This window comes from Dipodomys merriami, unplaced genomic scaffold (genome assembly GCF_024711535.1).
Source record: "Dipodomys merriami isolate MVZ:Mamm:240054 unplaced genomic scaffold, mDipMer1.0.p SCAF_6, whole genome shotgun sequence".
Lineage (NCBI taxonomy): Eukaryota > Metazoa > Chordata > Mammalia > Rodentia > Heteromyidae > Dipodomys > Dipodomys merriami.
Genome location: NW_027206179.1, coordinates 20,040,618 through 20,057,363, shown reverse-complemented (window position 1 = coordinate 20,057,363; position 16,746 = coordinate 20,040,618). Strand labels below are relative to the sequence as shown.

Sequence of the window (16,746 nt, the reverse complement as noted above, 5' to 3'; positions counted from 1 at the left end):
ATGTTTCTCTTCTTTTCTTGGGAGGTGGGTCCTATTTCAGCTGCCAGGGCTCCCTGTGGTCCACAGATGGATGGATGAATGAATGAATGGATTGATAGAAATAAAGAGCAGCAGATGTGGTGACACATGTTCATAACCCCAGACGTTCCAGTGGGAGAATCTATGTAAAAAAAAAATAATAAAGGCAATGAGCTGGGGATGTGGCTCAAGTGTGAAGTGCTTGTCTAGCAAGTGCAGGTTTCTGGTTTCAGTCCTACTACTGATAGAATATGTACACACATCCATACCAACCCATCCAGAAATAGTCATTAATGAATTTACATGCATTATTTAGAGTTTTTCTGTATAGATTTTTTTTTACATTCTGTTTTGTTTTTTCCCCTTTTGTATTTACCAATACAATACTGCATAATATTTCTATTAGATATAAAAAGCCCAAAATTCAAGCACTCCCAAAATCTTTAGTGTTGAATATTGTTGTTCAACCACTATAGGCAACAAATTTTCTAAAACCAGAAACACTTCTGGTCCCACACATTTTGGATAAAGGATGTTCACCTGGTATAAACATTTTGTGTATCTTAAGTGTCGAAATGGCTTCTGGGCTAAACTACAATTTATGTCTCCACTTGTTTTGTTGATTGCGCAGGTAACAGCATTTTCAGTTTGGAGCGCTATACGGTTATAATATTTGTGTGGCTTCATCTTTCTGTTTACCCATAATTTTTAAAGTATAAATTATCTGAAATCAAATTGGTGGGCAAATGGATTTTGATATTCCTCCTCTCTACTCCACTTGAGTGTAGAGTGTTCTAGTAACTGTTGTGTCAGGTCACTTGGCAGTAGGTTAGGTGCAGGGTGGCTCTGCATTAAGCCGCTTTCCTCCTCATTGCTTCAACCTCCAACCAAGGAGCCCAGGGCTCTCCAAGTTCCATTATTACCCTGGTGATTTCAGAGACTGGAATTGCTAAACCTCCACTCCTGGGAAGAAAATCAGGATACATTCGTAATAGTTCGTTGTATTTGGTTGAGTAGAAGCCACTGATACTGTCTCTGAGACTTCAGAAAGAAAACCATGGATGTTTACTTAAAACTACTTCATTTCTCAGTCATATAGCCCTCTCTGATTGACACAAAAAAGAAGACTCTTGAGGAGCATGTTAGGATTACATTGAGCAGTTTTACAGCTGAGGATATTCTGGGATAAGTGTAATTTATGTCTACTGTACTAAATAGACATGCATTTATCAGTGGTATTTTTGACTTATGAAGTTCAGATGAGAAAAATATGTATAAATAGTTACATATTTACTTTGCATGTGTCTAGTTTACAAATAAGTGGATAACATAGAGGCAAGTTCTTTTTCAGTACTCTCTGAATACAAAATAATTGCATTGTTCATTTTGTTATTTTAAATAAATGGTAATTCATTTTAACAACATTGAAACAGCCATATGTCATATAATTCACCCACTTAAATGTAGTTAGATGACTTTTAGTCTGCCCAGAAAGCAGACGGTAATCATACAGTTCTGGAACATGTTCCCCAGACAAAAACCCCTCCACAGTTACCAGTTACTCCTCGTTCCTTCCCCTCTCTCCTCTCCTGAGCCAACTACTAATCTACTGTGTACCTCGGTGAACCTCAGTTATTGTTAAGTGGCACCATATAACAGTGTTACTTTGTGATTCACTTCTGTTGGAATATGTGTTGATACTTCATTACTTTTTATGGCCAAATATTATTCTGCTGTGGAAAAAACATATTATGCTATATTCATCAGTTCAGAAGTTGATGGGCATGTGGGTTTTTGTGGAATGATGAGCACCTTCATTACAAGTTTGTGTACAGATGCAGTCTCATTTTATACTTTTCCTTTTTTTCAGTGTCTTTCTAGAGAAGCAGGTGGACGCATGAGCATTCAGTTTCTTGGTACAGTGGTAAGTACTAAAGAATGCTTTGTGTATCCTCTTATTTTATAAGAAAAAGAAGTGCTCTGCTAATTTTAACCCATGCGTTTCTACCTGACTTCACTGTGGTTTTATATTGTTCTTATATTGAGATATTTTTCTGCAGGATGTTTGTTTCTTAATGTATTGAAGAAGTTTCCATGATAGAGTTTAAAATAATGAGGATGTTTTGTTAAAGAGAAAATACTTTCAAAATTTGTTTGTTGAGTATTTTAAGAACTTTTTTTCTATTGAAGATTTTCTCTATATTTTTTAAATAAAATAGGAACATTTGTTTTTTTTAAACTGAGCTTGACTTTTTTTTTCTAGTTTTCTCTATTAGGTCCTTTGAAAACTATCTTTGTAGTAGAAACAAATCATAGTTTTTTTTTTCTTTCCAATCATAGTTTTATATCTTAATTTTTGGCCTGAATGCTATCAATTATTTTATATATTGCTGTGAGATACTTATAAGCATTTTAAAAATGGAGCTATATTTCACATTGTGATAGGTAGATGTGATATATTGTACTTACCTTTGAATCTTAGCTATTTGATATTTAGATTGTTTCTAAATTACTTTTTGCTATTATGAGTGGTATTTTTGGGAATAACTTCATGTGTTTTATGCTTTTGTTTTTGATTCTTCAATTATTTTCAAACATGTATAAGATATTTTTATTTGTTAAGATTACAGTTATTAGTAGCAATGGTCATCCTGTTTAAAATAATCTCTTTTAAAAGTCACTTCAATTTAAAAATTTTCTGTTTATTAGCTGTATATTTCAGTATTTCTCCCTCTATTCATTCATTGCTTGGGAGGTCAGCCTATTCTTGTCTTTGGGTATCGTTCACATTCATGTAGGGGCATTTCTGAGAGCTTTGTCAGTTTATTGAGAATATCAGTATATGTACAGAGTATGTGTAGTCAATGTGCATAATAAGCATATACATTGCATATAAGTAGGCTGGCACTTCATATAACTTAATCTTTAGGTATCAAACCTATGACTTATGGTTATTCTTGCTTTTCTGATAATAAAGTGGAATAGGAATAAATGAAGTGAATTATGGAAATGAAATGAGTGTCATAAAACATAGTATTAGCCAGTATTCCCCAATAAAAGTGAACCCAACAGAATGTGTTGGGAGTTTGTGTGTATCTATGTATATGTAAAGAAAGAGAGAGAGATCTGTTTGAAGGAATTAGCCCATGAAATTGCTGAGGCTTGGCAAATCTGAAATCTTCAGGGAACGTCTATAGGCTGATAACTTAGGAAAGCATTGCAGTTTAAGTCCAAAGACTGAATTCCTCCTTCCCGCCTGCTGGTCCGTTGTTTCCCATCGAGACCACCAATTGGATGAGGTCCACCTAATGTATGTAGAATAATCTTACTCAAAGTCCACTGATTCAAATCTTAATGTCATTTTTTAAGAAACAAACTACCTTTACTGAAATACTTAAGATAATGTTTGCCTTACTATCTGGATATTATGGTCTCTCTAAATTGAACTTAACAATCATAAAAGTGTATATCCTATCCCCTACAGGTATTTCAGTTACTTAACAAGAACTGTGTTCTTCCACAAATAGAATTCCACATCTTTCCATGTAGTAGTAAATCGGAGACAGAAAGAGAGAAAGGGACAGAAAAAGACCGGGGGCGGGGGGGGGGGGGGAGGGGGGAGGAGGAAGGAAGAGGCTGACAACAAGGCAGTGCTCACATTCTGCTTTCTTCTTCTGTAACGAAGGTTCTCATGCCATCGTAACCTCATCTGAGCCAGGTCAAGAGGCCTGCTGCATATACCATCACACCTCCATATCTGAATGTGAGGTGGAAAGGACACGAACATTCACTCTATTGCATACACTTAGGAAGAGAATTTTTCCAGAATATTTGTGTTTATTTCCTATACTTAGAAGGTTTTATTTTTGTATTTTGTTTGCAGATTTTGGTGAAGCCATAAATCCCATTCATCAGATTACATAAGCTCACAAAGAAATAGAAGTGTTAGTATCTTGCTGAATCAGAATTCCTTTCTATGCTAAACAATAGGATAGATGTGGGGAGGGGAGTCTATTTTTTTTTTATTTTTTAAATTTTTTTGTTGGTTGTGGGGCTTGAACTCTAGGCCCGGACACTGTCTCTCAGCTCTTCAGCTTGAGGCAAGTGCTCTACCATTTGAGCCATAGCACCACTTTCAGTTTTCTGGTGGTTTATTGGAGCTAAGTCTCATGGACTTTCCTGCCCAGGGCTGGCTTTGAATCGTGATCCTCAGATCTTGGCCTCCTGAGTAGCTAGTATTATAGGCATGAGCCATCAGTGCCTGGCAATGGGGGGGTCTTTTGTATGTGTTCTTTTTTCCTTTTTTAAGGGGGGCGTGGGCGGGGTGGGAGGTTGTACTGGTACTGAAGCTTGAACTTGGAGCCTCTTGTGCCCACTTAGATTTTTTCACTAACGGCCTTACTCTACCACTTGAGCCGCTTTTGGGATTTTTGCTGGTTATTTGGACTTTTGAGTTGGCTCCAACCAGAGATCCTCAGATCTCAGTCTCCTGAGTAGCTAGGATTGCAGGTGTGAGCCACCAGCGCTCATCGTATATTTGATTTTTAAAGGACTGCAATATAAAGGCAAGCATATTTCATGGGACTGATTTTTTTTTTCTTGGAAAAACAATGTCGATTGCTCTAAAGGGAAGTTAAGCTTAGACTCCACTGAACAGCCTCTTTATGTCTGTGTCTTGGCATTTACCCAAGAAAACTTGAGGAACTATCAGATTCTATGTCTTTGAAGCTTAGCCAGAGATCCTAATGAAACTAAATGATGCTAAAGTTCTTGAAGTTAATTTAAATCTCAAACTGTACATTTTAAATTAAGTTTTATTGTTAATAAATATGCTTTATTTCTTATTAGCCTTGAAAGCCTGAGAGATAATATCATAGAATAAACATGTTTTACAAAGAATCTCCATTAAGAATGCTATTAATATGACCCTTGATACACCAGGACAATTAGATTTCAAAGTAAGCATTTGCAAAGTAACAGCGATTAATGACAACCATCGAAAACAATTTTCAACTCCATCATTTTAACTCAGGAGGGTAAACTTAATATGATAATTCATCTAGTTGAATTGTATCAGCTTAGCAGGAAAGTATGTCAATATGTGACCCTTACCTAGCTTCGAAATGGATGCTGTGCTGATAGATTTACCGGTTCCATTAAAGAACTTGGGGGAACTTTGGAATTTCAGCAATTGTTCCCTTGGAGGCTGAAAACCCAACCTGATCTCATACTGGGACCATTCTGGTCTGCATATTTCCATAATTTGCCTTTGCTACTAATATGACAGCAAGACACAAATAACTGTTTCTAATAATATCAGATGGAGTTGTGGAGGACAGCATTTTAATGCCGTGAAAGACCTCCCCGTGGGGTTGTTATTGCTACCATAGAACAGCAGCTACCCAGTGGCAACTGCAGTCTCTTAATTGATTCGTTTAATTAGCAAGAGCTGAAGCTTGGGTTGTATCATGTCATCTGATACTGCACAGCCTAAAATTTGCATCATTTTTATTTATAAATTTATAAACATCATCAAAAGTTCTACTTCTTCTGAAATTCATGTATGAGCATTAGAATTTAGTAGAGCAAACTCCCATTTGTTTGAAATCCAAATAATTGGACAATGAAAAGGACTAGATTTGTTACCATTGTGTTTCTTGCCACCCTCTCTTTTAGCGTAGTAGATGATGTCATGTGTTTTTGTTCAGGTACCATCTTCAAAATGAAACTTTGAGAGAGCTTCATTAGCTATTCACACCTTAAAATGATAGCAGTCCTCCAACATTTATGTCAGACTGTACCCTGTCCCTTCCTTTGCCCCAGTGCAGGTCAGGAATGATGTGGCAGTGAACCACACTGATGCCCGTACCTGCCCACCTATGCCGGCCTGCCTTTGCAGCCACCCTGAGTCCTGCAGGGACTTAGCCGCTTCTCCCCACCTTCTAGGGATGGGAAGAGAGAGGAAGGTGTGAAGTGCAGAGCTTAGAAACAAAGCCTTTCTCCCACATGTCCTCCAGGCGCCGCCCTTGCTCTCCTATTCCGGACCCTTGCCTACTACCCACCATCTCAGTGCAGATGGTGGTAGAGTGGAGGGCTGACGAAGCTTCCAGATGTTTAGACACATTCTCATAATCCTCAGCAACAGGTAAATCCATGGCATCGCACCCCATGTTTCTCCTAATATACAAAATTCCATCCACATTATGGATAGAATAAAATCTTATAAAATGGGCTATACATGTCACCTTAACTTTGAAAATTAATCAAATGTGTAATGTATATTCTGTATATCATGTATCCAGTCTAAGAATGAACTTTTGGAATATAACTTAGTTTAGTTTTTGTTCTTTGAAAATGAATGTTCTATATAATATAAAAGCTTTATCAGTGCCCAATTTATGATACACTATGAACAAAAAATTGAAAGAAATAATTGGCAGCCTTTTATATGCTAGGAAGTGAGCTAGGTGAAGATGACTTGGTTTTTGCACTTAAGTAGCATACTAGTACCCTGTGTGGTGGTGGATGCATTTAATCCCAGCACTTGGGAGACTGAGAGAAGAGGACCATGAGTTTGAGTCCAGCCTGGAAGTTACAGTGAAATCCTGTCCAACAACAAAAAGGCATAGTAGCCATGGGGCTAAGACAGACAAATGATAACTTGACTATCAGCTGATGTAGTAGCAGAGAGAATTGTACATTTTGTGTTTTTCTCTAACTGTAGCAAAATGGGTACAAAAGTTCAAGTCAAACAGCATAGCTCGGGCTGGGAAGGTGGCTCACTGGTAGAGCGCTTGCCTTGCATGCATGAGGCCCTGGGTTCGATTCCTCAGCACCACATAAGCAAAAAGAAAAAAAGCCGGAAGTGGCGCTGTGGCTCAAGTGGTAGAGCGCTAGCCTTGAGCTGAAGAGCTGAGGGACAGCGCCCAGGCCCAGAGTTCAGGCCTCACAACCGGATCCAAAAAAAAAAAAAAAAACAGGAAATGTACTCATTACCTGACTATGTAACGCTAGCACCTCTGTACATCACCTTTACAATAACAATAAAATATATTTAAATAAAATCAAACAGACAAACAAAAAAACAGCATAGCTCTCTGGTGGAGAACCTAAATTGAGTAAATATTTATTGAGTAAATGTCAGTAAAGCTACAGGGAAAAGAAGCTGCATTTCATATCTTATTCACCTTTGCATTCGATACTGAAGCCTAGCATCTAATGCCAAGATGGTAGTCAGGTCATTTTCTTATTTGACTGATCAGCTACTGTGTGATAGAGGTTGAGATCTGGTAGATCAACAGGAGACTTCCTCAAAAGTCACTCACAATACAAGATGGAAGCCTCCAGTTGCTGTGTGCTGAGGTAGGAGTGCAAACAAAGGTTCAAGTGAGTGAAAGCCTTAGGTTGCCCCAAGTGGTTGAGGTTTAGCAAGCTTGCTATGGAGGGTGGCAGGGAGCGACACAAAAGCCTGTTTACAAGGGGAAAATAAAATAGCAAGAGCTAGATGGTGCAGGACCATGCAGAATGGGAGTATTGTAGGCCTTGGGATTCACTGAAAGGAGGAAGTCACCATGTCACTAGATATTCTCCTATCTTATTGGCTCAGACAGAAGAGAATGATACCAGAGAAAAGGTGGTGGAGCAGTTGGACTTTGTCATTTCTGTTTCAAAAGATCGTTGAGGCATCTGTGATGTAGGAGACGTATTGGTGTGGAGGTCAGAACAGAGGTGAAGGCTGAGCGTGCTACATTGGTACTCATCAATAGCAGAGGTAATAGCTGAAGCTGCGCCACAGGTGAGCTGGCCACAAGGACAGCCTCAGACAGGAGCTCAGCAGTGCCTACGTCTAAGAGGGAGGTGCTAGACTAACAGATCATTTACAAAACCGTGACATTGTCTAATGTCTAGATCATGTATATTACATGTGACTATTTCACAGTATCTACTTCCTAGGGAGCCACTCATTACTTCAGACTATCTCAACATCTGATTGCCATTTGCCCCAATTCTTAAAATACAATCAATTTTAATAAATAACTCAGTGTCTTAACATTTGTATGATGCTTTAGAATTTTAGAAAACGTCTACCTATATCACTTCCTATAGTTCTAGTCAGTGTCTAAGATGAATAGGGCATAGAGCCCCTAGAGTTAGTTGTAAAAGTCAGACATCTTAGGATGTTATCAGTTAAAAGTATTCAGGGTTACCAAGTTATATGCTCAAAAGAAATTTCTATGAGGATGTCAGTGAGTATTGAAGCTGACAGGAGTAGTGAGAGGAATAATAAATAAACAAAGCCTTATTTCCTGTATTTGAATCTCAGATCTCCTTTGTACTTGCTCTGTAAACTTGAAAGAATCAATGAATCTCTCTGATCTTCAGTTTTCCCATCTGATAGACATTCCTGACTTCTATGGAGATGGCAAGTGCTCAATAAGAAAATGTAAAATGCCTAAAAATGCCAGAAATAGCAGACATTGTTATGTAATGGTTCAGTTCTACTCTCCTTTTGCTTCATTTGATTTGTATTTGTATTTTTCCATCCTTTTGCTTGTTTGATTAGAGATATATTATCATCTGAAATTTGACCTCAGTCAAATTCACAATTTGGTGCTTAGTTTGGTCTATAGGAAAAAAAAATCTGAAGGAAATTTTTATTTGAAAAATCCATTTTTTCTTTGTTCTGACCTCTAAGGGAATGTATTATTTGCCATTGAATGGTAAGTGTAAAGCACATACTTAGTTGTGTGCCTTGTGGGAGTAAGATGCTTAAAGATATGTTTCATTGAAGAGTAGTGAAGGAAACCAGGAGCAAATCTGGACCAAAGAAGACTTTGGTTCCTTGTGCTTGAACACTGCTGTTTAAGATAAGCTCATTGGAAAGGCAAACGGTTCTGCTATTGGACGTATTATGATGGTACTCTGAGACTTTCTTCCACTGACCTCCATTGTAAAGAGATGTCAAATTAGGTAGGTCATTTCAGGTCATTGTGGTGTATTACTATAGTTCTTGATCTTTCATACCAATACATATTTCATTGTTGCTCTTTAATATTCAGTTACAATGATGTGGAAATAGTGATGCTTTTCTTATAGAAGGCATGTCCGGGGTTCTCAAATTTGATCACACATAAGAATCTTCCAGAAAGCTTGTTGAAATATAGATTCCCAGATCCCATCCCCAGAGAAACTACCTTCCTATGTCCGAGATGAGGCCTAGATCCGTGGGCCACCATAGCTCAACGTTCTTTATAATCTTGATTGTATCAAAATGAGCAAACTTTAAAGTGTAAGCTTGCCCATCAGTGGAGTTTCCTTGTTGAATCATCTCTGTTAAGGCCATACTTAGAGTGAAAGATCTATTTAATCAAGTTCCAACTGTTAAAAACAAACTGATGTAAATACATGCCCCACTATCTAGTGGATGTCTGGGTCTGCCCTATACCCCTTCCTCTAGTTCAAAGGCCCAGGCATGAGGAGCTAAGAGCAGCACCAGGGGTAGTCTGGCTTAGGTGGCAGGCAGATTAAGGCTGAAACAGGGTTCCATATCACATGTCCCCATCTTCCACAGCCACCTCGCACCTGCCTTGTGCTGTGCTTTCTTTCACCTGTCTTTCCCGCTCCTAAAAATGTAATCACAGACCTCAACAGGCCGGACACAACACCAGTTTTGCCTTTCCCTAGCTGACACTCTGGTCACTCTGATTGGAATTTTGAGTGTCCTCAACCCTTGGCCCTGCACCTTCAGGTTTGGGTGGTTCACTGTGGCACTTGTACGCCGAGTTGTTAGCACTGGGGCTCTCAGAGCACCGCACTTTCTATTTCTATATCCCTGAAGTACATATACTTAGAAAAATACCTCATGAGAAGAGTCCTGAAAGAGCTCATTTCTAGACCAAGTAGTGCTTTAAACTGGGTGTGTGACCTTCTTAAAACTCAGTTTTCTTTGTTGTAAAATGAAAGCTTGGGGTCGTTGACCTCTGGGGTCTCCCTGGGCACCGTCCAGCCCGGAGAAGGCTTGCATTAGGCAGAATAAGCACTTTGCTTGCAACAGTAGCAGAATATCACACATGCAACTTATTGGTGTCCTTGTCTGTCTTTTGATTTCCTTGAGTTTTTCAGTCTCATTAGGGGAGACATCACTGACTTAGTGCACAGTGACATCGTGTCCTGTAACTTAATTTCTGGGGACAACACATTGTGCTGCTACAGGCTCAGTGCTAATAATCAAGATTATATGTTCTGCTTACTGTGACTTTTTTGTGGTTTCTGGGGGAAAAATGCAGATGCTTTTCAATTATTCTAAGGGAATTTTGATTAACCCCCTGGGTAGAGTTCTCTGTACCACCTGCCATGGAGAAGCGGGTTTTATTGAACAGAAGGTATAGAATTGAATTGCTCATATTTGTTTTCTTTCTTGTGCCTATGGTATTATTTCAAGCTTAAGCATTTTAATAAATATTTAATAAATATCTGTCTAAAATAGGTCAAAACTATTATAAACTTCATCCCATTTCTTCTTCAATAAATTATTTTGACATTTTAAGTGGAATTTCCAAGTTAAGCACCCACATTTTCCCTTTATGTATGCAATAAATTAGAGTTTTGTTTTTATTTTTTATGTTTTTTGGTGCTGCGAGTTGAACCAGTGCTCTACCGCTGACAGTCCCAGTAGTTGGTTTTGACTGCTGCAGCCACCAGTCCTCATGGCATGCATTGTAAGTGTCAGCCCTTGAAATATATTATAGCATTCCTGCTTTTGTTATGAATCTCACAGATATTTTGTTTGTTTACTAGGTTTTTCTTTTACATATCCATTTTTACCTTCTGCAGAATACTTCATGTGCTTTATTCATAGAGAATTTTCACATGTTTACCTCTATGGATGTTTAAAAACAGTCTGATCAAGATGTAATTCACTCATGTGAAATGTGCGAGTCAAGTGGCCTTTACTCCATGTCTAGAGCTGTGAAGCTACCACCACAGCCAGTGTAGAGAATTTGATCACCCTGTACCCAGTAGTAGCCACTCTGATTGCCCAGCCCTCCAGCCCTGGTAGCCACTGTTCTTTTTACAAACAAAGAAAAAACAGTCTATACATTTCATAGAAATGTGATCATAGGGGCTGGGAAGGTGGCTCAGTAATAGAGCGCTTGCCTTGCATGCATGAGGCCCTGGGTCCCATTCCTCAGTACCACATAAGCAAAAAGAAGGAAAAAAAGCCAGAAGTAGCGCTGTGGCTCAAGTGGTAGAGTGCTAGCCTTGAGCTGAAGAGCTGAGGGACAGCGCCCAGGCCCAGAGTTCAGGCCCCACGACCGGACCCCCCCCCCCAAAAAAAAGAAATGCTATCATAAAATATGTGGTCTTGAAAGAATGAATTTTTTTTTCACTAAGAATGTTGTTATCAACCATGTTATAAAGTGTCAGCATTGTTTCGTGTTAGGGCTAAATACCATAAAATATGAATATAAATAACACCGTTGTATTATTGATGAGTATTTGTGTGGTTTCCATTTGTTTTAACTATCATGAATAATGTTATAACAAATTTTTGTGTGGACATAAATGTTCATTTTTTTCTTGGGTGTACACTAGTAGTAGAATATCTGGGTCACATGTAGCTTGAGGTTTAACTTCGTGAGGAACTGCCAGACCATTTTCTGAAGCAGCTGTACCAACAATGCATGTGTGATCTAATTCCTGTACATCCAAGCAGAGCATGGTAGTACATGACTGTAATTCTCACACCAGGGTGACTGAAGCAGGAGAATTGTGAGTTTGAGGCCACAAATTCTCTTATAGTCTCACCAATCTTTGTTATCATTGGCTCTTTTATTAGAGCTATCTCAGTGGGTATGAAACAGGACTTATTTTTAAATATTCTCTACATAGGATTCCTTCTTGCTCCCTTGAAGTCATCATTAATGCAAAAATAACCCAAATTGTGGATTCATTGTTCTGGTTTTTTTTAGAACAAACTTAGATCTCCCAAACAATAGAAAAGACATATTTTAAGTTACTATATAATTCCTAATACATTTTCTTCCTTTCCCAAAATGATTTTGAAACCAAGCAAGCAATTCCTTTTATTTTAACAGCATTGAAGAGGAAGTTAATACTATTTATGCATATAGTGCTGGCCCTGGGGCTTGAACTCAGGGTCTAAATACTCTCCCTACATTTTTTTGCCCAAGCAAGTACTCTACTGGTTGAACCACACCTCCACTTCCAGCTTCTTGGTGATAAGAGTCTCACTGACTTTCCTGCCTGAGTTGGCTTTGAACTGTGATCCTTAGATCTCAACCTCCTGAGTAGGATTACAGGCATGAGCCACTGGTGTCTGGCTTGTTCTTTTTGTGCATTTGTGTGCCAGTCCTGGGCCTGAGTGCTGTCCCTGAGTTTTTGTGCTCAAGCCTAGCACTCTACCACTTGAGCCACAGCTCCACTTTTGGCTTTTTGCTGGATAATTGGAGGTAGAGTCTCATGGACTTTGCTGCCCAGGCTGACCTCAAACCAGGATCTTCAGATCCTCCTGTACCTAGGAGTACTAGCATGAGCCACTGGTGCCTAGCTTCATATATTTTTAAAACAGGAGTATTATAGCCAGTGAAAAGTATTATTTTTTTCTTTGGCCTATCATCAAACTGCTTTGTCTTGTTACCAGTAAGTAGATATTTTGCCTTGGAAAGTTGGTGAACATATTTGTCAGTGCTTCAAATTTGTCTTGCTTGCTTTGGACATTTAAGTATTAATTCAGGTGTGCAGACTACCCGTATATGTTTGTGATAAGAGCCGCTGTTTTATTAACACTAATATTGTGAAAAGAAAAAGCATCGCAAGCATCCATTGGAGAAATCAGTTTGCAATTAGGAAAAGGGAAGGAAAGGTCCTGTCTGCCCACCATTGTTGTTTTGCAGACATGGTTTATGATCCATCTATTAATTTGCTCATTTACCCAAGCAACAAGTACTTGCATGCCTCTTACATGCCAATTCATAATGATATTCTGGGGAAATGAACTGATTTTAATAAGCTAGGAATCTGAACCATAAATAAGCACTCTCAGCAGTCAGATGCTATGAATAGTGGAGCTACCTCCAAATGCACGAGTGCAGGAAATCCTTTCTTCATTCTTCATAAAACTGTGGTACTTGCCTATGGTGAGAAAGGGAAGGCAAATACAGGAGAATAGGCTAAAGACTGGATTTTGGATAATTACTGTCCTCTGCCAGTTTTTTAAGTTCTGGGGCTGTAAATTTCTTGAACAACTTTAAAATTTTATAGTGATTACTTCAGAAGCATAAGTTGTTTGTATACGAATTTACAGAGTGACACTTGGGCACCTATTTTATAATTAGGCAGATTACTAGTTGATTGGCTGTTAGATTTAGCATCTCTTATTGTCAGTAACGATACCATCTCCATTGGCAAGAGTGAGAAGTAAATCGAGTAATACATGCTCCCTGCATTTAAGTATTGTTCTTGGCACCATGTAATGACTCAGGAACTCTAGCATTGTGCAAATATGGTTCACGGCCAAAAGTAAAGTCTCATTCCCTTTCTGTGACAGGATCCTGGGAGCTTCCTAGTTGTCATAGTTGTTTCCTGAGGGCAGCTAATTGAGAGCTGGAGTATCTCGAGATCCTGTTGGGATTCTGCAGGCAAGAAAATATTGCCAAAAGTTGTTCTGCCTTCCACATGGTTATAATTTCATGCACATTATATAACTTCCAGTTCTCAACTACGGTAGCGTTTGAAATGGAATGTTAGGAATCCATGACCATTTATCTGGATGATCAGGACTGTTCTGAGGTGTATGTTTTGATGCCTAAGGAAGATGAGGTGAGCTGAGCTTGGGTCAGTAGTGTTTGCCTAGTCAAACTTCACTCAGGGCCACATCACTCAGGAATGGCTTATGTTATGCAGAAAAGCACATTGTCTGCATTCCCAAAGAAGAGTAAGGAATGCTCTCATGACAAAGAGCAGCCCTTGATGGACTTGGAATTACCAACCTCATTGTATCTGGATGAGGATGTGAAGCTTACAGGTTTTTTTGTTTTTGTTTTTTGTTTTGGTTTTGTTTTTGTCGGTCATGGAGCTTGAACTCTGGGCCTGGGCCCTGTCCCGGAGCTCTTCAGCTCAAGGCTAGCATTCTACCATTTGAGCCACAGGCCACTTCCAGTTTTCTGGTGATTTATTGGAGATAAGAGTCTCATGGACGTTCCTGCTCAGGCTGGCTTTGAACCTCGATCCTCAGATCTGAGCCTCCTGAGTAGCTAGGATTACAGGTGTGAGCCATCGGCGCCCGGCAAGCATTTCTTTTTAGTTAGAACATAAGTAGCTACCTGCTTTAGTTTTCCAAATCTTCCCCTAATCAAGGGGAAGAAAACCCTGTCTTTCTCTCCCCTACCAAGCCTCACAACTCTCTTTTCCATCTACCTCTGTCCATCTAGAAGCTAAAGAGTCCACTTGCTTCTGGGGTGGCACTCTCACCCCAGGGGGCACTTCTAGTCGCCCTTTGTACACCTGCACTGATCACTGAAAAACATTAACATGGAATAGTAAGGTGCATCACCATTACCAAGTCTCCATAGCTATATGAATGATTGTTATTGTTCCTATTGACCACAGGACCAAGTTATGGCCCTGTGCCCTTGTTTGAAGTCCACTGCCTCTGGTAGAGCAGGGGTTCCCGTAAGAGTCATTCTGACAAGTGCATTCCCAAGTCCAGCGTTCAGCCACACATAGCTTCACAGGGGAGTTATGCATTGTGTGCCAAGCAGAACTTTGATGCTGATGATACACCTGCAATTAGTTGAACTCTCTAGTACGTATGACTGTGATAAAGGAGAATGACATTAATCAAGTAAGTGTACAAGGGAACACCCAGGGTTGGGCAGGTACAGAGTGAGCTTAACCCCTGTAGGAGGGGTTAAGAGTGGTATGTGGTATCTGCCCTTAGGTCTGACTGGTGTGTAAGGAGAAGGAAGAGAAGAACTTCCAATTGTAGTGCAAAGGCCCTGGGGCTGGAGGGACTGGTCTTTCAGAGATGTTTTTATATTATTACTAGTTATCACAAAAACAAAACTGAATGGAAAGCTCTCACCAAGGAGTCCAATTTTAAAGTCAGAATCACCTGAGTCCTTGAGGACACTATATTTATAGTAAAACAAAACACTTGCAGTAAGAAATAGCTCACTCTTTGCTAAGTACTCATGCAATGGGGTCTCATCCTGATAAACCTGCCATAAATTGAAAAGAGCCTAAGTGGAAAAATGCACCGACTACATCTAACCTCCCGGGCAGCCAGGCTTAACAGGACCGCCTGGGGGCCGCACTCACTGCTGTGGCCCAGCCTCCTAGAGCCTCTGCCATGGGTGGGTGACAGACCCAAACTCTCCATCTGAAATTTGGTTCCCACTGAATGAGTGTCACTTTTGCATGGTGATGAAGTCCCCAGACCTTAATACCTCCCTTTGTGCAGACTTCGTGTCAGGGGTTTAACGGCGTCTGTGGGGCTGGCTCACTGATACTGTTCGCCTGGCCAGTCTGCTAGGCATCTTGGTTGGCTGGGAGGTCAAAGGTGCAGATCCTTATCCCCCATGCCCACCTGTGCCCAACTCAACAGCACCACAGGCCCTGCCTCTCTGCTCAGTAAACCTGATGCAGAGCCTCCAGCACACTCACATTGTATTCAGATCACACAAGGGTGCATAGAAGGTCTCCATGCAGTCTTGGTTCTGGTAAGTTCATGCATTAGGGTTCTCCTCTGGAATAGGAGAGCCTCTTTTTTTTTTTTAAGACTAGGCAGGGAAATCCATGAGAGTCTTTCTCCAAATAACCACCCAAAAGCCAGAAGTAAAGCTGCGACTCAAATGGTAGAGTGTCGGCCTTGAGCAAGAAAATTAGGAGAGGCTCTTAACCTCCTTTTTGAATGAAAAGATTAAAAAAAAGGATTTAATAAGGAAAGAAAATAATAAGTTGTAAGCTGAGATAATGAGAATGAATCATCTAGCCATGAGATTGAAACGGAAAAAAAATGCTAGTTTTATTGTCATGTCTCAAACTGCAAAATTTAGAAACTTTATTCTAGGTATATATGTTAGGAAAAAGGTGTGTATAGGGTTTGGTGTGTTGGTGGCTCAGGTACCTACTGGGCATCTTGGAATGATTTCTTGTGAATTTGTGGGAACTAACTACTGTACTATTTTTAAAGTTATATCTGAGATATTATTATATGTTATCTACTCTACTGTTTCTAATAATGGACCAAAAAGTGACTAAATTATCCAAATTTGACTTTGTACTAGTATCATACTTGGCTCACTTCACAACCCTGAACGTGGTTAGCAAGATATAGATTTTGTCTAGAGTGATTTCAATTCATCACTTAAGAACAGGATGGAAGTGCTATCTTACTTTTATAATTTTTAATCCATCATTAAAAGTACAACTTGCTTTATGATCTGAGGAAATACCATCTAAGTCTTTATATTAGGAACAAAAGTGAGCCTTTCAGGGGGAAAAAAAGAGGGGAGCTTAATCTGCATTTGGCCTTTGATGTATTTCTAGATTTTAAAAAGCTCCCCGCCGTTCACGGCGACACTGATTCAGCCCAGCCATGTGTCCAGGCGCTAGGTGCTGGCTCTTACTCACGCACATGGCTGGGAGTCACTTTTCAGCTCATGGTGTGATTGGGCATCACGTCTTGAACATGTTACCCTGTGT

General features: G+C 39.6%; 1 protein-coding gene across 1 annotated transcript in view; it reads left to right on the top strand.

Annotated features, from left to right (window-relative positions):
* Positions 1-16,746, top strand: part of Pcca (propionyl-CoA carboxylase subunit alpha) — a 296,255-nt gene that overhangs the window by 239,816 nt on the left and 39,693 nt on the right. Inside the window, exon 21 of the mRNA XM_070002672.1 lies at positions 1,889-1,942. Within this exon, the coding sequence (XP_069858773.1) occupies positions 1,889-1,942 (54 nt within the window). The remainder of the gene's footprint in view (positions 1-1,888; positions 1,943-16,746) is intronic.